The sequence below is a fragment of the Bufo bufo genome, chromosome 2 (assembly GCF_905171765.1).
Source record: "Bufo bufo chromosome 2, aBufBuf1.1, whole genome shotgun sequence".
Lineage (NCBI taxonomy): Eukaryota > Metazoa > Chordata > Amphibia > Anura > Bufonidae > Bufo > Bufo bufo.
The window spans coordinates 118,652,499-118,673,669 of record NC_053390.1 but is presented as its reverse complement, the minus strand read 5'-3'; the positions used below and the strand labels follow the sequence as shown (position 1 = coordinate 118,673,669).

Below are 21,171 nucleotides of genomic sequence, written 5' to 3'. Positions count from 1 at the left end.
TGACTATCCATTCCCTTCACTTATACAAGTGTCTAGTTATCAGTGAGAGGCTAGGTTAACCATGGGCGTTGCGTTCCCTGTAACAGCGGAGCACAACACAATGGAAAGTATAAGTATTGCCGCTCCTTAACTGTGCGTTGCGTGCCATATAGTGAAGCATATGAAAAGCATGCTTCTTCACGGTCACTTAATGTGTTCGTTTTGCGGTAACGTGACGCACTGCATGCATTGGCCTTCATTCTTACAGTAGAGAAGTACCGTATTTTTCGCAAAAGTGGGGGAAGAATAGCAGTGCGTCTTATGGGGTGAATGCTGCGACCGTCCGGTGAATAGGCTGAGAGGGAGGAGGGGCTGGGGGCCGACATCTGTTTCTGTAATGGCAGCGGGGGCCCGATGCAGTCACTGTATTCTACTACACCAGGCCCCGCTCACTGTAGTATACGGTAATCATATCTAACTTGTGGGTATTGTTAAAGTATTCCAATCATCTTAAATCTAGCGCTGTACTACTTACTACTAACTTCTTGGCAGTCAGGAGGCCGGGTGGGCGCTCGTAGCGTAGCTCACTACGTCACGCGCCTGCTCTGCCCACTTTATGAATGAAGCAGGCACCGGGCCCCGCTGCCATTACAGAAACAGATGCTGGCCCCCATTCACTACACAGGGACACTGTTGTGGGGGGGATCTGTGGATGACACATAAGATAAGATGCTATATATGTGTCATCCACAGATGCCCCCACAATCATCCCCCATAACAGTGCCACCCACAGATGCCCCCATAACAGTGCCACCCACAGATGCCCCCATAACAGTGCCACCCACAGATGCCCCCATAACAGTGCCACCCACAGATGCCCCCATAACAGTGTCATCCACAGACCACCATTAGTTCAAAACCCACCAAAAGCACACCTTTTGGTTCAAATTTTTTTCTTCTTATTTTCCGCCTCAAAAACCTAGGTGCGTCTTATAGGGCGAAAAATACGGTAATTAATTATAACTTTTTGTGAATTGGGACATTTTAAACTTGCTCTTTTTTTTTTTTATTCCAATTTGAATCTAGTAGGAGTCGGAGTCGGTTCATTTTTTGCCGACTCCGACTCCAGGTACCCAAAATTGCCTCCGACTCCTCGACTCCGACTCCACAGCCCTGCTGAGGGGTCAGTGTAAAACTGTAGTCTGCCATAGCAGAGCATTGCAGAGTATAGTACAGCCATCAGCCTCACTGGATCTTCAAGATCCAAGTGGGACTTTATATTAAAAAAAAATATATTTTTTTTTTTATAATTGATAAAAAAAATGAAATAAATTACACATAATTGGTATAGCGTCATCTGTAACTACCTGATCTATAAAAGAATCATGTTACTAAACCCACGTAGAGAGAACCCCATAAAAAAAAATAGATAATACCAACAGAATTTCAAATTTTGCACACTTCACCGTCTAAAAATATTGTATAAAAACTTTCAAAAAGTCATGTACTCCAAAGTGGTATCAATGAAAACTACATCTTGTGATACTCGATACCATTTGATACCATGCGAAAAAGATAAAACACCAAAAAAGCCGTGTGCATTCCATATTTTATGAAACGTCCAGCCCATAATAGAACAGTCCTATCCTATGTTTTGGATAGACAAGGTGACCGAAAAATGGTGAATCGCGCGTTTTTGATTTTTTTTCTGTTATGGCGTTCACCGCATAGGAAATATTTTTAAATATTTTAATAGTTCACACTTTTTCGGGCTTGGCAATATGTAATATGTTTATTTTTTATTGTTTGTACATTTTATATGTAAAATTGGGTAGGGGAACGATTTAAACTTTTAGTATTTTGGTGTGTTTTTTTTAAAACTTTTTTAAAAAAACTTTTTACTTACTATTAGCCCCCTTAGGGGCTAGAGCCCTTGTCTTATTCACCCTAATAGAGCTCTATTAGGGTGAATAGGACTTTACACTGTCCCTGCTGCCGTGTGCTCTGTGCACACAGCCGCAGGGAGTTTACAATGGCAGCCAGGGCTTTAGCAGTATCCTGGCTGCCATGGTAACCGTTCGGAGCCCCGCAATCGGAACCTCCACTACCACCAATGAAGGGGGACCCTGTGGCCACTGCGCCACCAATGATACTAATACTGGGGGGGGGGGGGGGGGGGGGGGGGGGGGGGGAAAGAGGCCAGGCCACACTGCGCCACTAATGGCTATAATTTATAATACGGGGAGAGGGGGGGCGCACTGCGCCACTAATGAATGTAATTAACACATTATGTGAAGTATAGGAGGCAGCGGGTGCCGGTGGCGGTATCACAGCCCTGGCACCCGGCCTCAATAACAGGGCATGCGATCCACCAAACCGCGGCAATTAATACCCTCAGGTGTGGCACCTGAGGGGTTAATTGCTGCGGTTCTCGGGGTCGCTGTGCCCTGTTATTAAGGCCGGGGCTGTGATACCGCCACCCGCTGCCTATACCTAAATTAATGTGTTTTACATTAATTGGTGGTGCAATGGCAACAGTCCCCGTTTCCCCCCCTCCCCCCGCCATCTCCCCATTGGTGGCAGCGGCAGCTGCGTCACAGTGGGGAGGGAGGGACTCCCTCCTTCTCCACTGTGCTAGTGAAGAGAACATGGCGCGCGCTGAGAGCCATGTTCTCTAACTGATTCTAGGCTGCGCAGCCTAGTATCTGTAAATAGTAAGACCCAATATCGTATCGATCCGGGTCTAAAAGTATCGATTTGGGTATCAATACTAGTAGAAACCATCTAGTTAAGTATATTACCTACCTCCCCCTGCTGGCCCCCCTGTGCCTGAGGGCGCCCCCCCCCCCCCCCCCCCATCTTCTCCTGTGTTCTCTAAGTGAACACAGGAAAATACGTTTTTTCTCGCCCATATTCCTTGGGGGACACAGGAAACCATGGGTATAGCTCTGCTCCCTAGGAGGCGTGACACTAAGCGAAAGCTGTAAGCCCCTCCTCCATCAGCTATACCCTTCAGCCTGGAGAAGAGACTGCCAGTTTTTGCTTAGTGTCCAAGGAGGCAAGACACCCCCTGCTTATGCAGGGTTGTTTTCCTATGATTTTTTATTTTTACGTTATTTGTTGTTTTTTAATTCGGTTTTTTTCTACCTACAGGGACAACAGAGGCGCATTAGACCCCTCTGTTTCTCCCGGGGTTGAGTTGCGCCAGTGCCGGTAATTCCGCACTGCCGCCTCCCCCACAGAAGACAAGGTGGACCAGGGCAGCCTCGCTCCCCTGCGTCCCGCCAGCTCAGGGTCGCCCGCACGCCAAGTCCCTCCCCCGGCTTCCTGCCACTGCGGTGCCAGGAGCTGAAGGGGCGACCCCCGCTGGATGGACTGAGGGCGAAGACAGCGTATGGTGAGAGTGGCTGCTCCAGCCTCCCCTTCCTCCCTCCCACCGCTGCTACCAACATGGCCACTGCTACATTGTCCAAGGGGACCTCCACTTCACCGCCCAACCCCGCCCCCCCCCCCCCCCCGCCCCCCCCCCCATATCGGGACGTTACCGGGCTTAGTTGGAGGGCAGTTTATCTGGGCAAGTCCTAGAACGCTGCCTTACAGGGGACGGCTGCAGACAAGCAAGCGGCTCTGCTTCGGCTTCAGCGCGGCAGAGGGGGGGCGGAGCTTCCTTACACATTCAGCTCCGTGCCGCTGCGCTCCGCTACTTCCGGGTTCATCTCTCTGCCGTGCGATCCTGAAGCCATTCAGCTCCGTGCTGCTGCCTCTCCTCCACAGCCTCCTCAGTCTGTTCCCCTTACAGCTGCCGCTTGTATCATCCGGGTCTGGTAGGACTGTTAACCCCCTCCGTGCCACAGTACTGTTGCTTGGTTCTCATTTTAAGTGCAACATCTTTCCACCATGTCAGACCCTTCTGCAGCCGCCAAGCCATGGTACCATGCCTGTACTGCTTGTAGGGAACCCTTTCCCCGGGGGCAGTCTGATCCGCACTGTACTGCATGCCGAGCTCCACCGCAGCCTCAGTCGCCCGCTGTGTCGCTCCCTGCTTCCTCTGACCCGCCTGACTGGGCTAGATCCCTGTCCCAGGCCGTGGAAAGCCTCACTCATGTCGTGGGCCGCCTAATAGACAGGCCACCTACCCCGCAGGACGCCACTCTGACTGTCGCACCCTCCGGGTCCACTGCTTCTGCCGCTGCAGCGGGTTCACCCTCTCCTAGTGACCCCTCCCGAGCTAGGCACTCTCAGAAGCGTATTAGAGTAGAGCGAGCCTCCTCCTCTGAGGCCTCACTCTCTCCGCCACGCGTGCGCACCCAGACGGGCCTCTCCTCTCCAAAGGATTCGCTCTCTGAAGGTGAATTGGCGGTTTCAGATTTGGAAATGGACTCGGCCCTGCCGTCCAAGCTAGCCTCAGCGATGGGCCAACTCATCTCTGATATTCGTGACACCTTTAAGGTGCAGGATGACCCCCCTAGCTCGGACGCAGCTAGCGTCTCCTTTATCAGACCCAGGCAGGCCTCAAAAGTCTTTCCAATCCACTCTGATTTCTCCTCCGTGGTGTCTAAGGCTTGGGCTCGCCCGGACGCCCGTTTTGTCAACCCAAAGAAGCTGGACATTTGCTATCCTTTTCCAGCCGATGTCGTGGCCACCTGGTCTTCCCCACCCAAGGTGGACCCCCCTGTGGCTCGGCTGTCAAAGAACACGGCCATCCCTGTTCCCGACGGGTCCTCTCTTCAGTCAGCGGAGGACCGTCGCATGGAGACCCTTTCCAAGGGCATTTTTGCTGCCTCCGGTTCTGCTCTCAGACCGGTTTTTGCCTCTGCTTGGGCAGGGAAAGCAATCTCTGCTTGGGGTGCGCAGCTGGAACAGGAGTTGGACTCGGACGTCCCCATCCAGGACCTACGTTCCTTGGCCCAGCTTATTATTCGGGCCGGGAATTTTGTCTGTGAGGCCTCCCTTGATGCGGGAGCCCTTATTGCACGCTCCTCCGCCCTGGCAGTTGCCGTCAGGAGGGAGCTCTGGCTGAAGGTCTGGAAAGCGGACGCTGCCTCCAAACGTTCCTTGGCGGGGCTACCGTTTGCGGGTTCCCGCCTTTTCGGGGTCCGCTTAGACGAACTTATTTCAGAGGCCACGGGTGGTAAAAGCACCCATCTTCCTCAACCCCAAGCCAGGGGCGCCCCCCGCGGACGCCCTGGTGCGTCTCGTTTTCGGTCCTCCCGCAGGGCCTCTGGGGCTCCCACCACAGCTGCCGCTTCGGCTCCTCCCCAGGACAAGCGTAGGAAGCCGTTTTTTCGGGCGCAGCCATCCTGGCGCAAGCCGCAGGCTGCCCGCACACCCGCAGCAAAACAGTCCTCTGCCTGAAGGCGCGCTCCCACCCACCCGGGTGGGGGGCCGGCTCCTCCTTTTCAAGGACGTCTGGATGGCTCACGTCTCCGACGCCTGGGCCCTCGAAATTGTGTCCTCCGGATACAAAATCGAATTTGCATCCTTCCCTCCGGATCGGTTCTTTCGCTCCCGCCCGCCGCGGGACCCGAAAGGCGCGGCTGCGTTCTCCGCGGCCGTTCAAGCCTTACTGTACAGGGGGGTGATTACCCCCGTTCCTCCAGAGGAAAGATTCCAAGGGTTCTACTCAAACCTCTTTGTAGTTCCCAAGAAGGGAGGTTCGGTGCGGCCCATTTTGGACCTCAAAAAGCTCAACCGTTTTCTCCTCCTTCGACGGTTTCGGATGGAGTCCCTCCGCTCCGCGGTGGCTTCCCTGGAGCAGGGAGATTTCATGTCTTCCATCGATATACAGGATGCCTACCTCCATGTTCCGGTAGCCCGGTGTCACCATCGCTTCCTTCGATTCGCCGTGGGGGACCTCCACTTCCAATTTGTCGCCCTTCCCTTTGGGCTGGCAACAGCCCCCCGGGTGTTCACCAAGGTCCTGGCCCCGGTTTTTAGCCTTACTCCGTTCCAGGGGTGTTTTTCTGCTACCGTACTTGGACGATATCCTCATCAAGGCTCCGTCCCTTTCTCAAGCGGTTGCCAGCGTGGATCTCACTCTAGAGACTCTGGCGAGGTTCGGTTGGGTCATCAACTTCCCCAAGTCCTCCCTTCCCCCCTCCAGACAACTCGTCTTCCTGGGAATGCTTTTAGACACGGGAGCGGCGGAGGTACGTCTTCCCTCGGAAAAACGTCTGACCCTCCGTGGGGCGGTTCGGGGTCTCCTTCTCCACCGTCGACCGTCTTCCGCTTCTGCATGCGGGTATTGGGGCAGATGGTTGCCTGCTTCGAGGCGATCCCATTTGCGCAGTTTCACTCCCGCCCTCTCCAACGGGCGATCCTCTCCTCCTGGGACAAATCACCGCAGTCTCTGGATCATCCCTTCCATCTTTCGCCTCCGGTGCAGTCATCTCTCCGCTGGTGGTTACAGTCCCCTCTTCTGGGCAGGTCCTTTCTGCCTCTCAACTGGTTGGTGGTTACAACCGATGCCAGTCTCTCGGGCTGGGGAGGCGTGTTTCCTCCCCGATCCGTCCAGGGCATTTGGTCTCCATCGGAGTCCAAACTCTCGATCAATGTCCTGGAACTGAGAGCGGCCCTTCTGTCTCTACGACACTGGACTCATCTGCTGAAGGGTCATCCAGTTCGTGTACAATCAGACAACGCCACGGCTGTGGCGTACATAAACCACCAGGGGGGCACTCGCAGCGCTGCTGCGATGCGGGAGGTCTCCAGCATTCTCCGTTGGGCGGAAGCCCACGTCCCGGCCCTATCTGCAATTTTTATTCCAGGGGTGGACAATTGGGCGGCGGACTTCCTCAGTCGCACCACCGTCGACCCCGGCGAGTGGTCTCTTCACCCGGAGGTATTCGAGGCCATTTGCCTTCGTTGGGGCATACCGGACGTGGACCTCATGGCCTCAAAATTCAATCACAAGGTCTCCGCCTATCTGTCCAGGGCCAGGGATCCGGGAGCTTGCGGAGCCGACGCCCTCGTTCTTCCTTGGCGAGGCTTCGCGCGCCCATACATATTCCCTCCCATCCCTCTCCTGCCCAAGGTCCTTCGGAAGATCGCGGCGGAAGGCGTCTAGGTGATTCTGGTCGCTCCGGACTGGCCCCGCCGGTCTTGGTATGCCGACCTCATGCTGCTCCTGGCAGACGCGCCCTGGCCGCTGCCCGCCAGGGAAGATCTTCTCTCTCAGGGACCGATCTTCCACCCGCGTTTAGGGTCCCTACGTTTGACGGCGTGGTTGTTGAGACCACCGTCCTGACACGTAGGGGTTTTTCTGCGGACGTCGTCCGCACCATGATCCGCGCCCGTAACCCGTCCTCTTCTAGGATCTATTATAGGACCTGGAGGACCTTTTTGGGGTTCTGTGCCGATCTGGGGATTCCTCCGCTCCGCTTTTCTCTCCCCACCGTTTTGTCCTTCCTGCAGAGCGGACTGGCCCAAGGTCTAGGCCTTAGTTCTTTGAAGGGTCAGGTATCTGCGCTGTCCATTTTGTTTCAGCGCCCACTGGCCCCCCTTGGTCCTGTCAAGACCTTCCTTCAGGGCGTGGCTCACGCGGTTCCCCCGTATCACCCTCCGGTACCGCCCTGGGACCTGAACCTGGTTCTCTCAGCGCTCCAGGCTTCTCCTTTCGAGCCTCTGCGGACGGTTTTCTTGCGACTTCTCTCCTGCAAGGTTATTTTCCTTGTAGCCATCACCTCTCTTCGGAGGGTGTCCGAATTGGCTGCACTCTCCTGTCTGGAACCTTTCCTAGTGTTCCACCAGGACAAGGTGGTTCTTCGTCCGGTCCCTTCCTTCCTTCCTAAGGTGGTCTCCGCCTTTCATCTGAACGAGGACATCGTTCTCCCCTCTTTGTGTCCTTCCCCTTCCCATCCGCGGGAGAGGAAGCTTCATCGCCTGGACGTTGTCAGGGCGCTCAAGATTTACCTGGAAGTAACCAGCTCTTTCAGGCATACTGACTCGCTCTTTGTGGTCCCGGAAGGGTCGCGCAGAGGGATGGCGGCATCCAAAGTTGCTATCGCCCGTTTTGTCAAGATGGCTGTTACTGAGGCTTATCTCGCCAAGGGCAGGGTTCCTCCCCTTGGTGTTACCGCTCACTCCACTAGAGCGGTCGGGGCTTCCTGGGCTCAGAGAAATCGGGCTTCTTCGGAGCAGATTTGCAAGGCGGCCACTTGGTCCTCCTTGCACACCTTCACCAAGTTCTACAGGGTGCATACTCATGCGTCGGCTGACGCTGCTTTAGGCCGTCTGGTGTTGCAGGCGGCAGTTGATTGATGCCTCTGGTGTTGGTCTAGTTTGTTCTGGTCCCTCCCTTCTGGGACTGCTCTGGAACGTCCCATGGTTTCCTGTGTCCCCCAAGGAATATGGGCGAGAAAAGGAGACTTTTGTATTACTTACCAGTAAAGTCTCTTTCTCGCTCTTCCTTGGGGGACACAGCACCCGCCCTTCATTGGGTTACAGTTGTGGTTCCGGCTTGGTTGCCCCCGTTGGGGCTCGGCAGTTCTTTTTCCGGTTGGTGGTTATCTTTCACTACTTGGACACGCAACTGGCAGTCTCTTCTCCAGGCTGAAGGGTATAGCTGATGGAGGAGGGGCTTACAGCTTTCGCTTAGTGTCACGCCTCCTAGGGAGCAGAGCTATACCCATGGTTTCCTGTGTCCCCCAAGGAAGAGCGAGAAAGAGACTTTACTGGTAAGTAATACAAAAGTCTCCTTTTTTCTCCAAAACCTTTGGCCTTTTCCCTATAGCTGGTGACTCACCAGTCCTTGGTCCCACCTCCAGTCCCCAGCCCCTTCACCTTCTGTCAGGTCCTGCGGTGCATTCCCAGTGCTCTCATGTCTTTTGGGGCGGCCGCTGCCTTTCTCCCCTCTTTTTCCCCTGTTGGTACTCCCGCTCCCTCCTTGCATTGCCGTCCCAGCCGGAAGTTCTTCCAGTCGGCCCCACCTGTACACGAGGCCCCGGCTCTGCTGCCTACTAGGCCACACCTTCCAGAGTGTTTGGGGGGCGGGAACTATACTTTCAGAGCGTGAATATACGTGAATATACAGACTGTCGCATTACCTTACTTTCTTAGGCGGAGTAATTGCACTTCCACCGGGTACCATACATCCTTGTCACATTACCCCGTCCGCAGCCGGAATAATTGCACTAATACTGGATATCATCTGTCCTGTCGGATTTCCCCCTTCTATAGGTGGATTAGTTGCACCACAATTGCGTGCTAGAGATCCTGTAGCCTTACCTTCCATGGGTGGAGTAGTTGCCCAACCAGTAGTACTTGCACTACCAGTGTACCCTGTACATCATGTCGGGTTCCCCTCTGTACATCCACTACCACTGGAAACTGTCCATCCTATAGCATTATCTGTCTTTCTTAGGTAGAGTAATTGCTTGAACATTGACTACCGCGACTACTCTCACTTCTTCCTTGTCGCATTGCATCCCATTCCATGGGTGGCCTATTTGCTAGACATGGTACCTACAATCGCCTTATCCCCCGTCATAGGTGGTATTTTGGCACTACCACTGGATACTGTGACTACTTTCACACTATCCCCATCCTCCGGTAGTCATTGTATGGATTGGTGTTGGGCGCCTACGTGGCACACCACATACCTTTCCTCGTGCCTTGAGTCCCTTTGAGGAGCATTCTAATTTTGTTGATTGTCATTGGCACGCTCGGCATCCACGCTCCTTCAGTAGGTGAAACGTCTGCACTAGTTGCCAGTTTTCTTCCTTCTCAGGTGGAGTATTGCACTGGAACCAATTCATGGTGGCTACTGCTGTTTGACCTCATTTTCAGGTGGAGTCACTCCTCTAGTCCCAGAGGCCATGGTTGCTGGTATGGCCTCCCCCTATGAGGCAGTCTTTGCGCTGGCCATAGATATTATAGTATTATGTATTATGGCTACTCCTGTTCCATGGCTATTTCTGTTCATCCTTTAAATGGGGACAGTCACTGCGTTCTGGCTTACATGACGCATTGGCGGGTGGCACTGCATCTATGGTTTTTACCGCATCCCCTTCCTCCATGTGGAGTATCTGCCCTGACATTTTGTGCGGTATATACAAATCATTCCTCCTTCTAGTGGTGGAACCTTCTCGCTGGTTGTAGTTGTGATTTGTGCCTACATTTCCTTCTCCCACAGGTGGCACTGTGCTCATGTTCTGCCATCACTGGGTGCGGTAGAGCCACCAGGCATTGTATGTATGGTGTACCTGATGCGCTGGTCAAATGCCCATACCATGACATGCTGCAGCTGATGGGTTTGCTTACTTCTGGTGTGCATTACTACAGTTTTCTGTACCTGGTATAACCTACCAATGGTTTAGTGCCTTGTTCCCTTCACATGTCGTGCATTGCCTCTACCATCTGCTACGGTGACAGCATCAGCGTTACCTCCTTGTGGAGTTTGGGTATGCACTTATCCAGTTTGCATATGTGAGTTGTCTGCATCACTCCCCTCACCGGGTACAGCGGTCATACTGTCTTTGTTGTCACCACTAAGTGCTGGTTCTCTACTGAGCCGCACCAGCCTCTTCAACTTCTCCCCTTCCGCAAGGCGAGTAGTTACACTTCCCCCAGATACTGTTTCTGCACGCTTGGCCAGTATCCATAGCCATTGGGTTCTCGAATGCCCCCTTTCTGCTGTGGAGTGCCTGCGCTGGTGGTATTGGTTCTGTTACCAGTTTTTTTTCACACTCCCTTTCTGGTGCAGTATTTATACCATCTCTGGTTCCTGTCTGGCCGTTTTGTACATTCCTCTGATAACCACATTCTCTTCTTTTTTTAGGCGGAGTTGTTCCGCAGTGGCGGTCTATTGTGTCTGATATGTTTACAGCCTGTATCTGATGGGTTTACACAACCTTCATGTTTTTGTTCCCTTGGCCTCTGTGTTTTTTTTTTCTTCAGCTTCCAGTTAGGTCAGTTCAGGCAGCCTTCCATTGAGTATCAGACAGCTTCTCTCTTCTTGTTATGAAGTGTAAGGTCCTCCTCTATATGCCACTGCTTACCACATTGTCATTCTCCTTGGGGAACACTCTTATGAGGCAAGCACCTTGGCCGTAGGTCTGAATGGGATGTTTTTGATCTCGGAGGACACTCTTTTCCTACCAGGTTACTCCCCAATTTTTTTGTGGTTTTGTGTCTGTTCCACTGCCTTGGGTTTCTTCACTCCCTTACGATTTTTTTCTTGTGGACTATTGTCATGCGTGACATCCAGGTTCTCTAGTCTTGACTTGTTCGTTATGGTCTTGCTGGAGTGTTCTTCCATTCTGGCATGGAGTTTGGGTTTTTTGCCTTCTGGCACCGCTACTTCTTCCCCCAAGGGGGACAAGCTTTGTCACATCTGCAGTTCTCTGGCCCTTGATATCTAGATGCCATTTTCAGTTCGTCTTCATCCAATCGGTATTCCACTGAGTGGTTTCTTTTTGCACTGCTCCTTCGCACGCTGCCTATTACCAGCCTTCGTAGAATTGCCCCTTTTTCTTCTAATCCATATTGTGACTGTTGATGACTCTAGGTTTTTTTTTTCCTGGTGTTCTGATCTTTGGGTATCACTTCCTTAGAAGTCTTCTCTCTCCAGGCTATGTTTCTCTCTCCTGTATCTTCCACAGTCGCTCTGTTTGTTCTGGTGACTGACTTGTCTTTATTCTTGCCCATATTGTGGATATTCTGTGTGCTCTCCACTCCTTGTGAAGTCTCCTAAGCTGTGGCTTATATTCTCTGGGCTGTTCTTTCTTCTGCCCAGACTGAGCCTCTGCGTATTCAGCCGCTTTCAGGCTGCCCTTCCCGGGAATGGTTCTTCCTGCCCTTTTTTTCAGGGTTCCTGGTGTGCACTTCCCCCGCATTTCTGTGCGGGGCCTTATGACTGGCCTTGGATCCGTTCTGTTCTTGTTCCCTCCCCATGGTACTACATCTCGTAGTTTTATTCTGGCCGCCTCTCGGCATGTTTGCCGTGCTGCGGCCGGACCTCCGGCCCGACTTCATTATAGTGAATGCGGCCGGAGCGGACTTCCGCAGGCACAGTGCTCTAGCGGTAGCAAGGATCCGGCAGGCTGTTCCCCCGCCGAAACAGCCTTCTGGAGAAGGCTGCCACTAGTGTGAAAGTAGCCTTAAAGAGCTCTTATCAACAGGATTAACACTATTAAACCAGGCATAATACCTGGTAGGGTTGATCCTGCTGATTAAAATGAACAGTTACAGTATTCCCAAGGGAAAAAAAGTTTTATTCTTTACGCAAATGAAGGCTTCAGTGCACCGAGGGCGGGCCCTAGCCCCTTGGTGCACCTTTGCATCTCAGCTTTTCAGTGCTGTTCCTCATAAGTCTTCCCCCCCCCCCCCCCCCCCTCAGAAACGTTGCAACTGGTTTTTACAAGACCGGTATTATTTTAATTTGCAGGATCAAACCTTCCTCACAGTGTGTCCGGTTTGATAGGGTTGACCCTGCTGACAGGTGCTCTTTAAGGGATTTTTCTGGATTACAATAATGTGGCTGCTTTCTTCCAAAAACAGCAGCATACGTGTCCTCAGGTTGTTGCATTACAGCCCGCACTCAGGTGTAGCTGAGCAGAGGCGTATCTAGTGAAAATGGCGCCTATGGCAAGCACTGAAACTGCGCTCCTGTCAAAATATTTTAAACCCATCTTTCAGATAACCTTAACAAAAAAAAAAACACGATAGCTCTTTTGTAGAACCCCCATAAAAACTTACAGTTACTTGACTTGGCCCTTGGGGATCTCGGACGCCACTTCAACACTTTGGCCGGGGGCTCGGCGGAGCTGATGTTGTGCTTTAACCTAATGAGAAAGATTTCATAATAAGGATTTGGAGAAGGGGCAGAGGGATAGCAGAGCAGGGAGAGGCTGGTGCTGCTACTAGGGGGTCATACCATGGGGGAGTAATAAAGCCCACCATAATGCCCCCCCAGTAGTAATAATTCTCCTTATAATATGCAAAACATTTGTAATGCCCCCAGTTGAGCTAATGTTCCCATAATGTGCCAATATAAAATACCCCTTATCAGTGCCCCCGTAGATGACCCCCATAGTGCCCCCCCCCTTCCCCATAGTACCCACCATAATGTGTCCCAGTATAAAATGCCCCTATACAGAGCCCCCATATAAAATATCTTCTTTTTTAGCCTCAGTAGATGCCCCTATAGTGCCCCCCAATAATCTGCAGTAAGATGTGCCCCCATAGATGCCCCCAATCATGTGCCAGTAATAAGAGCCCCCCCACCATCATGTGCCAGTAGCCAGAGCCCCCCCATATCATGTCAGTAGCCAGAGCCCCCCCATATCATGTGTCAGTAGCCAGAGCCCCCCATATCATGTGCCAGTAGCCAGAGTGCCCCCAATCATGTGCCAGAAATAAGAGCCCCCCCACCATCATGTGCCAGTAGCCAGAGCCCCCCATATCATATGCCAGTAGCCAGAGCCCCCCCATATCATGTGCCAGTAGCCCCCCTTATGTGCCAGTAGCCCCCCTATGTGCCAGTAGCCCTCCTTATCATGTGCCAGTAGCCCCCCTTATCATGTGCCAGTAGCCCCCCTTATCATGTGCCAGTAGCCCCCCTTATCATGTGCCAGTAGCCCCCCTTATCATGTGCCAGTAGCCCCCCATATCATGTGCCAGTAGCCAGAGCCCCCCCCATATCATGTGCCAGTAGCCAGAGCCCCCCCCCCCCCACCATCATGTGCCAGTAGCCAGAGCCCCCCCATATCATGTGTCAGTAGCCAGAGCCCCCCCATATCATGTGTCAGTAGCCAGAGTGCCCCCCTATCATGTGCCAGTAGCCAGAGTGCCCCCATATCATGTGCCAGTAGCCCCCCATATCATGTGCCAGTAGCCCCCCATATCATGTGCCAGTAGCCCCCCATATCATGTGCCAGTAGTCCCCCCTTATCATGTGCCAGCCCAGTAGTCCCCCCTTATCATGTGCCAGCCCAGTAGTCCCCCCTTATCATGTGCCAGCCCAGTAGTCCCCCCTTATCATGTGCCAGCCCAGTAGCCCCCCTTATCATGTGCCAGCCCAGCCCAGTAGTCCCCCCTTATGTGCCAGCCCAGTAGCCCCCCTTATCATGTGCCAGCCCAGTATTGTACCTATATAAAAAAATAAAAAAAAATAATACACTTATACTTACCTCCAGCAATGCGATGCGATGCAGGCCACCTCTTCCGTCTGTGTGTCCCTCGCTATACGGCTCAGGCGACGCGATGACGTCATCGCGCCATCACCGGCCTCTGATAGGCTGCCAGCACTAAGCCGGCAGCCTATCAGAGGAACAGGAGGGGACACACCTCTCCCTCCTCTGCCGCAGCACAGACAGGCATCTGTATTGCCGTCCTGAGGACGGCAATACAGATGACTATGGAGATGAGCGCTTCCGCAATGGAGGCGCTCATCTCCTGCTCTGCCCTGCCGCCGGCCGCGGCCGCCCCCACTTGTCACCAGGGCCGCAGCGCTGGGGTGCGGGGCCCGGGCACCCACTGCACCCCGTGTAGGATCGGCCCTGGTCGCCCCCCCCGCTTGGCGCCTATGGCACTAGCCATGGCTGCCATAGCTTGGATACGCCACTGTAGCTGAGCGACAATACCAGATACAACCACTGGTCAGGTGCGACGTTTCTGGAAGAAATCGGCCATGTTTTTCAAATCCTGGACAACTCCTTCATCCCCACCATACATACAGGTGACTACAGCTTAGTGTGTGTTTATGCTTATTACTCCTTTAACATGCTCCTGATATTTTTATAATTGGTACTTTATATATTTGTGCTTCAAATCTGTCATTTTCGTATCATATACAGCTTGAAATACTGGTGGATGCTGTGGATTTGCCGAGTAGTGCAAGCCTGGATTTGGGAGAAACTCCTTTTCAGCATGTAAGTATTCGCGGACTGGCCTGATACAAGATAGCTATACTGTGATTACACCGGTTAGCTGGTGAATATTACTATATGACCATAAAGCAGCTTTATCATAAGCCGATGCCAAATATACTTTATGATTTAATAAATTTCACTGATCTCAAATATATAACAGCTAGTTTTCTATAAAATGCAAAAAACAACATTTTAAAGGACATCTGTCAGCAGATTTGTACCTTTGAAACTGGCTGACCTGTTACATGTGCTCTTGGCAGTTGAAGGCATCTGTGTTGGTCCCATCTTCATATGTACCCGCATTACTGAGAAAAATGATGTTTTACTATATGCAAATGATCCTCTAGGAGCAACAGGGGCGTTGCCCTTACACCTAGAGGCTCAGCTCTCTAAAAATTGCTGCGCTCCTCTGCACTTTGAAAGGCCAGGTGTGATCGCGTTTTCACTTCTTGGAGGTGGACCGAGAAATAAGGATAAGGACAAACAGCAGGTGGCGCTAAACAGATACATTTTATTGAATACCTCAGTGACTATACAAAATGTTTAATTTCATGCAATTACATTTCATAGAGTAATAACCTTTTAACTATCCCCTATGTTGTTGCATCTCATCTAGGTTGTGGATCCTCAAGCTCAACCAGATAAGAAAGGTAAATGTTAATAGGGGTATTTACCACGCATCAATTAGGATAAGGCCAGATGGCGTGTCTGGCCACATGCGGCCAAGCAACTCCAACCCACGGCAGCCAAGAACCACATGATTTTGCTGCAAAATTGTGCAACCATTGGCTGCCTCAAATGGGTGTGGCTCGGTCGTGTGTGGCCAGACACGCCACCTGGCCTCATTCTTATGGACATAACTATAGGCAATTCTAAAGTTTAGAACCCAGACTAATATTACTTGATGCTTCCATTTAGTAATATATATTTTTTCTAAATTGGTATGGTATATGTTACAGGGTAGGGATGAGTGAGCTTGGTGTTTCAAGTTCGGTGTACAAGGTTCGGGTTATCTAAGAATTCTGTTATGGATTCCGCTACCATGGACCATAAGTTATTGTCCGTGGCAGCGGAATCCATAACGGATTCCAGTTGGCTCTTCTTTCTTTACCTACCATAGAATTAAACTTGACCGCTTCTCCATTTGTTTTAGTAATGAAAGCGGCTACCTTGAAGGCTATGGACAACTTTGGTGGCAGTTGTTTTAATCATTGCATTCTACTCATCTTAAGCTAAAACATATTTTTTTTTCAATTGCTTTTTATTAAGAGTTTTCAGCAGTTTTTCCTCTACAGGATTCGCGTTCACTGCCTGCCTCTACAGACTTGCTTTCTTCTTCACGGTGAATCTGTCGGAGAGCTGCACTCATAGATGTGTAGCCCTTATCGTAGAACTCCTGACAGCTCCTGAACACTCATTTCAGCTAATGTTTAATCTAAGAATTTAACTATAATGAATGTTTGAGCTGTTAGAAAAGTACAGTTATGGGCTACGGATCGAGTCGTCAGAGCGGCTTTCTGACTGATTCACTTTGAAGCAGAAAGCAACATTCTGCAGGTGCCCTGAAAGTGAAATCTGTAGAGGGAAAAACTGTTGAAAATGCTTTAAGAAAAAACTATTGATAAAATAATCTAGCACACAATGAGTAGAGTGCAGTACCTTCAGGCAGTTATGCCATGTCCTGTGAAAAAGGGGATAACCCTGTAAGCTCTGGCTTTCTTTTAATACACTGGGTAAGCTAGACTCTTATCTATTTGGTTTTACAGGACAGTACGATGGAAGTGCTGAAGCAGCAATGACCCTAATATCAATGGGCAGTTCTGTCTACAAGACTAATATAAGTAAGTGTATAGCTAATGCATATTTAGTAGTGATAAACCTGGGTCTCTAATACTAAGGTCCTGTTCGCAAGACCATGTGAACAGAGGCGGACACAGACAGCAGAGGGCCCCTGTGCAAGGAATGTACCTGGGCCCCCCTCCCCCAAACCACACATACACATATAAACATATACGTGCAAATAAAAAACATCTTGTTAATATGAGTCAATATGTTTACAATGTGTGTGTGTAATATATATATATATATATATATATATATACACACACTAGGTCACGCCTTTAACTCTGCCCAAAGCATAACTATACACAACCAGTTCCCGTAATGCCCCCACATAGTAATTATTCCCCTTTTGTACCTGCACATAGTAGTAATTCCCACACTGTGTCCGCTTCACAGTAATTATGCCCAAAGATGCCCCCTTCTCACCAGTTATGCCCAGATATGTGCCCCCTTCTCACCAGTTATGCCCAGATATGTGCCTCCTTCACAGTAGCTATGCCCAGATATGTGCCCCCTTCACAGTAGTTATGCCCAGATATGTTCCCTTTTCACAGTAGTTATGCCCAGATTTGTTTTCTTTCACAGTAGCTATGTCCAGATATGGGGCCCCTTCACAATAGTTATGTTCAGATATTTGCCCCCTCATAATAGTTATATTTAGATATGTGCCCCTCACAATAGTTATGTCCAGATATGTGCCCCCTTCACAGTAGTTATGCCCAGATATGTGCCTCTCACAGTAGTTGTGCCCAGATATGTGCCTCTCACAGTAGTTGTGCCCAGATATGTGCCTCTCACAGTAGTTGTGCCCAGATATGTGCCTCTCACAGTAGTTGTGCCCAGATATGTGCCTCTCACAGTAGTTGTGCCCAGATATGTGCCTCTCACAGTAGTTATGCCCAGATATGTGCCTCTCACAGTAGTTATGCCCAGATATGTGCCTCTCACAGTAGTTATGCCCAGATATGTGCCTCTCACAGTAGTTATGCCCAGATATGTGCCTCTCACAGTAGTTGTGCCCAGATATGTGCCTCTCACAGTAGTTGTGCCCAGATATGTGCCTCTCACAGTAGTTTTGCCCAGATATGTGCCTCTCACAGTAGTTATGCCCAGATATGTGCCTCTCACAGTAGTTATGCCCAGATATGTGCCTCTCACAGTAGTTATGCCCAGATTTGTGCCTCTCACAGTAGTTATGCCCAGATTTGTGCCTCTCACAGTAGTTATGCCCAGATATGTGCGCCTCACAGTAGCTATGCCCAGATATGTGCGCCTCACAGTAGCTATGCCCAGATATGTGCGCCTCACAGTAGCTATGCCCAGATATGTGCGCCTCACAGTAGCTATGCCCAGATATGTGCGCCTCACAGTAGCTATGCCCAGATATGTGCGCCTCACAGTAGCTATGCCCAGATATGTGCGCCTCACAGTAGCTATGCCCAGATATTTCCTCCTTTCACAGTAGCAGTGTGAGGTCTGACACTACATTGTGCTGCTGCTGTGGAGCCAGGGCCATATTTAGATCTTATGCTACCCTATGCACTTTAGTGCCGGCTTTCTCCACCCACTGAAGTCCATATTGTTTAGATAGCTTATGGTAAAATGTTCCCTAGGCCTTCAGCTATCCCTCAGGACTCCTTCATACGATTGAAAAAAATAAAGGGCTGACCTGTTACGTGTGCGCTTGGCAGCTGAAGGCATCAGTGTTGGTCCCATGTTCATTTGTGCCTGCATTGCTGAGAAAAATGTTTTATTATATACAAACGGGGGCCGTTACCATAACACTTATAAGCTCCTCTCTCTCTGTAACTGCCATGCCCTCTGCACTTTGACATGGCCAGTTGTGATGAAATTTTCACTGCCAGGCCCTGTCAAAGTAGACAGGGAGCGGCAGTTGCAAAGAAACCGGAGCCTCTAGGTGTAATGGCAACACCCCCGTTGCTCCTAGAGACTCATTTGCATAAACTAAAACATAATTTTTCTCAGCAATGTGGGCACATATGAAGATGGGACTAACACAGATGCCTTCAGCTGCCAAGCGCACATATCACAGGTCAGCCAGTGTCATAGGTACAAATCTGCTGACAGATGCCCTTTAAAGCAGTTCAGCTCTGAACCCAGACATATATCCCCTTCTCCCCCCACTCAGCCCCTCTGACATTTCATACTTCGATTCTCTCCCTTGGCCTGCGCTGTAAAGCGTAGGGCAAGGGATGTTTTGTTCACAGCCCTAGCAGTGTTCCCGTCACTGATGGGTGGCTTTACAGGCTAGGGCAGCACTAAAGCCCACCCATTAGTGCCGGTGACGTCACCGGGCTCACTGCTAGGCAGAAGCCCCCCCCCCCCCCATAGTACCTTTACAGTGCCCTCAGTACTAAGACACCCCTAATAGAAATTAGGCCAATCTATAAGGCACTCTTATGGAGCCCTTAGTAGTAATGCCTGCCACCACTGCCCACAGTATTTATAATGTTCCCTGCAGTACCCCCTATAATTATAATGCTTCCTGCAGTCTTCCATGTAATTATAATCTTCTCTGTAGTGCCCCTATAAATTATAATGCCTGTCTTCTCCCTACAGTCTTTTATACAATACAGCCCCATGTAAATAACATCACTTCTCTCCCTCCAGTCCTCTATACCATGCAGTCCCATGTAAATAACCTCTCTTCCTTAGTCTTCTATAACATACTGTCCCATGTAAATAACTTAAATCCCCTCCTTTAGCCTCCTCCAACACATAGTCCCATGTAAATAACATCACCCCTTACCCTCCAGTCCTCTATAATATCCAGTCCCATGTAAATAACACCAGTCATCTCCCCCCAATCTTCTGTAACATACAGTCCCATGTAAATAACACCCATCCCTTCCCTTCAGCCCCTCTAACATAAGTCCCAGTTAAATAAGACATTTCGCTCCCAGCAAGCAGGGAGGAGGTATAACAGGGGAGAACCACATCTCCCAGCATTTCTCACTTGCATTCATTCCATGGCATCACAGGTCTCCACTGCTGAGCACTGCCTTTTTCTGCACTGGTCACATGATGGTGATGGTGACCTCATCACAGGTCCTACCACCACTTCCAGTGTTGAAAAGATCACATGACTATGATATCATCGCAGGTCCTTCAGCTATGAAGTATAGGCAGAACGGCAAATTCCCCCCCTCCACCCCAAGGTCACCAGGTTTCCCTGGCAGAGGAAGGGAGGGAAAAAAATTATAAAATTCAAAAAAACACCTCAGCTGACACTGGGAAGGCCCCCCCCCCCACTCCCTGGGCCCCTGTGCAGCTGAACCAGCGATATGTCCGCCCCTGCATATGAACCGCCTAATTTAAAAGCGTCCGAACTGACCAGAAAAGTGTATTTTAAGTTATATATAATTATATATTATACTGTTCTGTTCTAAAGTATAAAGAAAGTTTACAGTTTAGCTTGTATGAGGTGCATAACTGGCATTATCGCCTGTTATTTTCTCTTTCCTTATCGCAGTATGTCAAATTGCACATGCCCACGCCATGGACAAATTTGTAATTAGCAGATGACATTTTGGCTTAGCCTGCCCTTGTCACGCCCATAGTTTATGATCTAATTTTACATGCTGCCTCCTGGTGGATTGCATATCTCCAGCTTTTAGCAGCCAAACATGGCCTATCGTAATAAGCTTCAGTATGGCAGCGGCGGTCTTCTAGTTGTAATAGATGAGATGTGATTACGGTAACCGTTTCATCTACACTGACAGTTGGACGGTAGAGCCTATAGTAAGCCCACTCCTCCTCCCAGTCCCCCCTGAATTGAGCCTTTTTTTTTACAGATAGTCTTAGGGGGTCATTTATTAAGCTGAAATACACCTATATTAGGCGTATATCAGGCGCAGAATGCAAAGCCAAAGCTAGTTGCACCGCAATCTGCGACTTCTCCCCGCTCGCGCCAGGCTTGTCTCATTTACCATTTTCTATGCCGGTTTCAGGCGTAGAAAAAGATCTAAATGTTGGGACATCTCTGAAGCGGTCTTACATTTAGAAGTGGTGGTAGATCCGCCAGCTTAGGGGTTTATGGAGACCGGCGTGTAAAACGAAATAAAAAATAAATGTGCTCCTTAGTTTTCACATTGGTTTTGTGTGCTTTCAGCCTTCGGGCGAGTTTGCCTATTAGAGATGACAAAACATTAAAAGGAATTTATCGTTAGAAAATGACCTATTTATGTTTCACAGATTTTTATTGAAATATTTGAAATCTTTCTTTTAAAAGTCTTCATCGATTCTGCCATCTCTGGACCTTGTAGCCTATGCCATTTCTTTATTCATTACCTCGCCAGAAAGCGCACACCCCATGGTGCACTTCTATAAAGACAATTGGGAAGTGTCTGCCTCCAATAAGTGTTTAAAATAAAAAATGGCTGTAACATCTATAATAAAATACAGTGGTCCCTCAAGTTACAATATGAATTGGTTCCGGGACGACCATTGTATATTGAAA

At 50.2% G+C, this 21,171-nt stretch overlaps 1 protein-coding gene across 4 annotated transcripts in view; it reads left to right on the top strand.

The window, feature by feature from the left end:
* The window catches only part of BDP1 (B double prime 1, subunit of RNA polymerase III transcription initiation factor IIIB), a 145,335-nt gene that overhangs the window by 102,930 nt on the left and 21,234 nt on the right, over window positions 1–21,171 (top strand). For all 4 annotated transcript variants that reach the window (XM_040421475.1, XM_040421477.1, XM_040421476.1 and 1 more), the window contains 3 exons: window positions 14,775–14,849; window positions 15,466–15,499; window positions 16,616–16,690. In XM_040421475.1, coding sequence (XP_040277409.1) covers window positions 14,775–14,849; window positions 15,466–15,499; window positions 16,616–16,690 — 184 coding nt within the window. The remainder of the gene's footprint in view (window positions 1–14,774; window positions 14,850–15,465; window positions 15,500–16,615; window positions 16,691–21,171) is intronic.